Source organism: Coregonus clupeaformis, chromosome 11 (genome assembly GCF_020615455.1).
Source record: "Coregonus clupeaformis isolate EN_2021a chromosome 11, ASM2061545v1, whole genome shotgun sequence".
Classification (NCBI taxonomy): Eukaryota; Metazoa; Chordata; class Actinopteri; order Salmoniformes; family Salmonidae; genus Coregonus; species Coregonus clupeaformis.
In genome coordinates, this window is record NC_059202.1 from 40,622,671 (window position 1) to 40,628,926 (window position 6,256).

Genomic DNA, 6,256 nt, shown 5'->3' on the forward strand with positions numbered 1-6,256 from the left:
TAGCCCTTACACAGCCTGGAGGTGTGTTATGGGTCATTGTCCTGTTAAAAAAAAAAAAAGATAGTCCCACTAAGCGCAAACCAGATGGGATGGCGTATCGCTGCAGAATGCTGTAGTAGCCATGCTGGTTAAGTGAGCCTTGAATTCTAAATAAATCACTGACAGTGTCACCAGCAAAGCACCACCACACCTCCTCCTCCATGCTTCACGGTGGGAACCACGCATTCAGAGATGTGATCACCTACTCTGCGTCTCACAAAGACACGGCGGTTGGAACCAAAAATCTCATATTTGGACCAAAGGACAGATGTCCACCGGTCTAATGTCCATTGCTCGTGTTTCTTGGCCCAAGCAAGTCTCTTCTTCTTATTGGTGTCCTTTAGTAATGGTTTCTTTGCAGAAATTCGACCATGAAGGCCTGATTCACGCAGTCTCCTCTGAACAGTTGATGTTGAGATGTGTCTGTTACTTGAACTCTGTGAAACATTTATTTGGGCTACAATTTCTGAGGTGCAGTTAACCTCTGCAGCAGAGGTAACTCTGGGTCTTCCTTTCCTGTGGTGGTCCACATGAGAGCCAGTTTCATCATAGCGCTTGATGGTTTTTGCGACTGCACTTGAAGAAACTTTAAAAGTTCTTGAAATTTCCCAGATTGACTGACCTTCATGTCTTAAAGTAATAATGGACTGTCGTTTCTCTTTGCTTATTTGAGCTGTTCTTGCCATAATATGGACTTTGTCTTTTACCAAATAGGGCTATCTTCTGTATACCACCCCTACCTTGTCACAACACAACTGATTTGCTCAAACGCATAAAGAAGGAAAGAAATTCCACAAATTAACTTTTTACAAGGCACACCTGTTAATTGAAATGCATTCCAGGTGACTACCTCATGAAGCTGGTTGAGAGAATGCCAAGAGTGTGCAAAGCTGTCAAGGCAAAGGGTGCCTACTTTGAAGAATCTCAAATATAAAATATATTTTGATTTGTTTAACACTTCTTTGGTTACTACATGATTCCATATGTGTTATTTCATAGTTTTGATGTCTTCACTATTATTCTCCAATGTAGAAAATAGTAAAATAAAGAAAATCCCTTGAATGAGTAGGTGTGTCCAAACTTTTGACGTACTGTATGTTATAGCCATTTTTCTGTCGATCACGTGGCACGCTACCATTGGTTGTTGCGTTGCCTTCACTGTGGAACGTGCCCTCAATCAACCCTGCTTAAAGGGGCAATCTGCAGTTGCTACATCAACTGTCTCACCCCATCAGAACCAAAAATATAAGATATTTTTACTCAAATATTTGTAAACATTGCAAGTGTAAACAAACACTGTATAGCCTCAAAACATGGTTAAAAACTATCATTTTGAAATCATGGATGGTCAGTCCTTGCATCTTTAGCTCTATGAATTTCTGAGTGGTAACATCACTCCAGGCCCATCCCTCAACTTCAAATCAAATTGTATTTGTCACATGCGCCGAATACAACCGGCGTAGACCTTACTGTGAAGTGCTTACTTACAAGCCCTTAAACAACAATGCAGTTTTAAGAGAAATAAGAGTTAAGAAAATATTTACTAAATAAAGTGAAACAAATAAAAAAGAACAACAATGAGGCTATATACAGGGGGTACCGGTACCGAGTCAATGTGCAGGAGTACAGGTTAGTCAAGGTAACTCTTACCAAAACCGAGGTGGGGTTCCACTTTTGTTATTGTTTCAACTGCGGATTGGCCCTTTCATGACAATGCTTATAGTGCAGTATCTCTGTTTACTACTACTGCCGGCACTCACATGCAACCTAACTGGAAGGATTTAACTGGGATTCTTACAGCACTCAAAACCATTCTTTGATTTTATTTGGCCACAGGAAAAATGTGTGGGGGGGGGGGAACAAGGTATGGTTTACATAATACTGAACTAGGGACACTGCAGTGTAGATTTGATTCCTCCGTTTAAGTGGCAGGGATACTATTGGGCTGAAACACAAATCCCAGATTGTAGCTTTAACTCTTGATAAGCCTGTGAGTGACAATTGTTCCTTGTTCCAAGTCTTGTTAAACCAGACTGAACACACCGCTCACCATTCTTTTAACCAGGCTACCTTGTCCCCCCCCCCAGGTGTTCAACCTCAATGCCCCTGTCCCGCCGGCCAATGAGGCGGAAGCCTTGACCCAGGCCAGCCAATACCAGAACAGCTACAACCAGCAGGGTTTCAGCAGCCAATCACAGCAGCTCGGTGTGGAGCAGACCGAGATGCAGACGGAACAGCTGCAGTCTGGTGAGCTAGCAGGGCTGGAGCAGATTTTTACCCTTGTCATACTACCGAGCAAAACCAAGTTGAGCCGTACCCCACTGGCCTGGTTATGCATTTACCAAAGTGCTACTGGAACTGTCCAGAAAAGGGCAATGTGAACAGGTTGAACAGCACTAGATGGCGTGAAAATGATATTTCACTAACTGTATTATGACTGTTTGTCTTAAAAGGGCCATTTTACTCAAACTATGTTTCCCTGTCTGTAGTGGTTGGTGCCTTCCACTCCCAGGACCCATCCCTGCCCAGCCAGGCCCTGTCCCAGGGGCAGCAGCCCAGCCAGCAGGGTCCAGGGTTCGTCCCTGGGGCTGGTCGCCAGGCCCAGTCCTTCTACAACAGCAGAGGCATGACCCGCGGAGGCCCCCGTAATGCCCGCGGCATGGTCAACGGATACAGAGGCCCCTCCAACGGATTCAGAGGTACAGTAGCCTGACCTGTCCTTTACTGTCCTTTACAAACTAACTTGTGCAGGGCCACACATCAGCCTCAAGATACACTAGAGCTTTCTTGTCTATAGTGTAGTTAGTTAAATAGATCGATTGAGCTGAGTGTTGTGTATGGGAGAAAGCCTACATCTATCGGATTTGATCTCAATTCGTTTGAGATTTGATATGACATGCTTGTTGCACACGTTGGTGTCATCATGGTCTTGTTGCTGTTTGATAAGCGAAAGAAACAATCTATGCTTTTTTTCTGAATGACTGCGTCTAACTGGAGTGTAATAATCCCTTCCAGGTGGATATGACGGTTACCGGCCTCCCTTCGCCAACACTCCAAACTCTGGATATCAACAGGCTCAGTTCAACAACCCTCGGGACTACTCCAATGGTGGCAACTACCAGCGGGGGGTAAATAACCTTTTGACCTTATCCATCGCACAGGGTTGGAGGAGGGCTGTTGAGCTAACATGCTCAGGGCCAGTTTCCCGGACACAGATTAAGCCCTGGATTTAAAAGCACTTTCAATTGGGGGAGTTTCTCCATTGAGCATTAGTTTTCAAATTCAAGAGTAGGCTTAATCTGGGTCCGGGAAGTTGGCCCTCAAATAAGTCCTTCCCCATACCATAGGGGATCTTGGATGGTCTCATTATCTGTTTGGCATCTATAGGAGTTGTTGCATTACATGTTAGTATTGTTTTGTGGGCCTAAGTTTGCCCTCTCCTTGCCTTGATATTGGATGGTCTCCTTTTATTTGTTAGGAATCTATATAGGAGTATTCTATAAGGAACGGTTAGGAGTAATGTTTTGTCTGTCTTTTTCCCTGCTTCAGGATGGTTATAATCAGAACTACAAGCGTGGCGCAGGCCAGGGATCCAGAGGGGTGTCTCGAGGAGGCAATGCCCAGGCCATGAGGTCCTGATCGGGCCTGTGTTTGACTGTCTGACTGTCCCAATTCACCCTTTCTCCTTGGCCCTAACATTTCAATGTTTGCAGATCTAAAACGTCTGGTACGTATAACAGTGTAGTGGTGGACCTATTTACTTGGTTACCTTTTTCCTGGGTGGGGCAAATTGAAGGGTCAGGGCCGGGGGTGTAAGGAACGACTGGAACAGGTTTTGACTGACAACTTTCCACGCCACACTAAACATTCAAGATATCCAGAATGCATTTTGCCCCCATCTCACTTTTATTTGTCCTTTTTGTTTCTCATCAGTGGTATTTTTCCTGGCTTTTGGATCAAAGTAATGCCTGCTTTGATATTGAAAAAATATTGTTTTAAAATTAGTCTGAATACACAAGCCAATCTGTAAATCCTTAATGTTATGACGGTTTTAAGCAAGCCTGTGTTGGAAACAAATATTCCTGTAAACTTGAAAGATTTCATTATATATTTTTTTTTAATAAAATGAAACACAAAAATACCCTGCCACTGCTGGTCCGAGCCCCCGGGTGTATTTCTTTCTCTTGCCCAGTCCCCCCTGTTTTTGTTTTGTTCACTTCATCTTTGCATTTTTGTTACGTTTTTAAAAGAAGCTCCCAATTCCTCAGTTTGTAAATTGATGTTGCTTCAAGAGTTTCAATAAAGATGTTGCATTACCCTTGATTTGTGGTGATTGTGTCCAGTGTCCTTTATTGCTGGGTGATGAAGGTGTAGCCAGGGCTAGACAAGATGGTTTTAACTTGTGATGGAAAGAGCTGTGTATTGCACTCTCTGTAGAAAACGACACAGTCTGAGAGGTGGGTAGGGAACACGGATGAATCAAGACTACATTTCCTATCTACGCTTCTTATTAGCTCAGAGGCTAAATTAAACAGCTTTACTATGGTGTGTTACTTGTTGAGGAAGACCTTGAAGTGGTGATTTTATTAAGTGCAGTCAAAGATTATAGATATACTGACAAGATGCATGTCTCTCCGCCCTAACAATGGGAGTCTTTGACCATAAAGCGACACTGCTGTCTAGCTCCCGCCTATCCTTTCTTTGGATTGGTGGATACATCTCATTATTGCAATCCGCTTTTGAATATTCGATGAGGGTTGTTGACTTCAACCGCCTGTATTCAAAGGAGACGGATACTATGCTACTAGCCTCATGCCATGAATATGCATAGCCATTTTTTCCTCCCAAAGTTGCCGGGATGTCACATTACGAAAGTTCTATTCGATCAAATTAACCTCACGTAGCAAATAAGCCATTCATTTGTTTGTTGACCACGTTCGACACCGTCATTGACCTCATTGCTTGGTGGGCGAAACAATGAAGAAACGCCACGTGCTGGAGGGAGTCAGATTTTCTGCCTAATTGGGCCTCTTTATCTTCCTCTCTGGTGATGTATAGAGATGAGGCAGTCTGGTTATAAATGATAATAACCCCTCTTTTTAGTATTGTCAGAGAGGAAGAGGCCCAATTTGGCGGAAAACCTGTCTCCCTCCAGCAGGTGGCGTTTTAATCGTTTCGCCAACCAAGCAATTCAGTTCAATGAGTGTTGAATTTGGTCAACAAAAAATGTATGGCTTATTTGCCTCATCAGTTTTATTTGATCTAATAGAAGTTTCGTAATGCTTAAGTTGTTACGAGTGTACTTAGCATGACACGTGAAATCCCGGCAACTTTGAGGGAAAAAACACTTTATATCAGAGTTGTCTCGAGATGGCGATGCATATTCATGTCATGAGGCTAGTAGCATAGCATCTCTCCATTGAATACCAGGCGGTTGCAGTGTTGCCAACTCCTCAGTAAGGAAAGTAGCTATTGGCTGTCCTAAAAGTCGCTAGAAGTCGCTAAATGCCGTCATCACCTAATTTGCATAATTGGCCATATGCATGTAATTGTGATGGATGCAGTAGGACAGTGGAATAATGTCGTGGGAGAGACAAAAAGTGAGTAAAAAAACACCCTACATTTACATCCAGTCCTGAATGTAAGCCAGGGCGGCTTCCTGCATGCGCGATTCATTTGCAGTCTGGACAGGGAGGGGTGAACATCTCCTGCTCTGACTGCAGCTGGGAGGGACTGCTGCGCGAGGACTGGGCCGCCTGTGAGTGCTTTGGGACGTGGGTGGGGCCCGCGGCAGCACCCGGGGGGTGGGGCCCGCGGTTGCCCCCTGGCTGCTCGTTGAGCAGAGTAAGAACGATACGTGCTTTCACGTCAGTCTCCAAAAGTCTCCAATAACACCAGAAAAAGTCGCTAGATTTGTTGCTAGTCGCTTTTTTGAAAATGTTTCGCTAGAGGGGTCTGAATACTCGCTAAATATAGCGACAAAGTCGCTAAATTGGCAACACTGCCGCGGTTGACGTCAACAATCTTCATCGAATATTCAAAATGGATTGCAATAATTTCCAGAATTCTATACCAAAATTACCAATATATATATTTTTAATGTTATCATCTGGTTAAGACATTATCCATAGTGAATAACAAAAAAGAATAACGTCTTCCTGAATCATAAGATTTTTTCTGAGTGAATACAATTGCACTAGAATTGTCATTTGTATTT

General features: G+C 43.6%; 1 protein-coding gene across 3 annotated transcripts in view; it reads left to right on the forward strand.

The window, feature by feature from the left end:
• caprin1b (cell cycle associated protein 1b) overlaps positions 1 to 3,844 on the forward strand; it is a 46,547-nt gene extending 42,703 nt beyond the window's left edge. For all 3 annotated transcript variants that reach the window (XM_041869083.2, XM_041869084.2, XM_041869085.2), the window contains 4 exons: positions 2,127 to 2,286; positions 2,529 to 2,738; positions 3,055 to 3,167; positions 3,589 to 3,844. In XM_041869083.2, the coding sequence (XP_041725017.1) occupies positions 2,127 to 2,286; positions 2,529 to 2,738; positions 3,055 to 3,167; positions 3,589 to 3,678 (573 nt within the window). In that variant the 3' untranslated portion in view covers positions 3,679 to 3,844. The remainder of the gene's footprint in view (positions 1 to 2,126; positions 2,287 to 2,528; positions 2,739 to 3,054; positions 3,168 to 3,588) is intronic.
• The last annotated feature ends 2,412 nt before the right edge of the window (positions 3,845 to 6,256 follow it).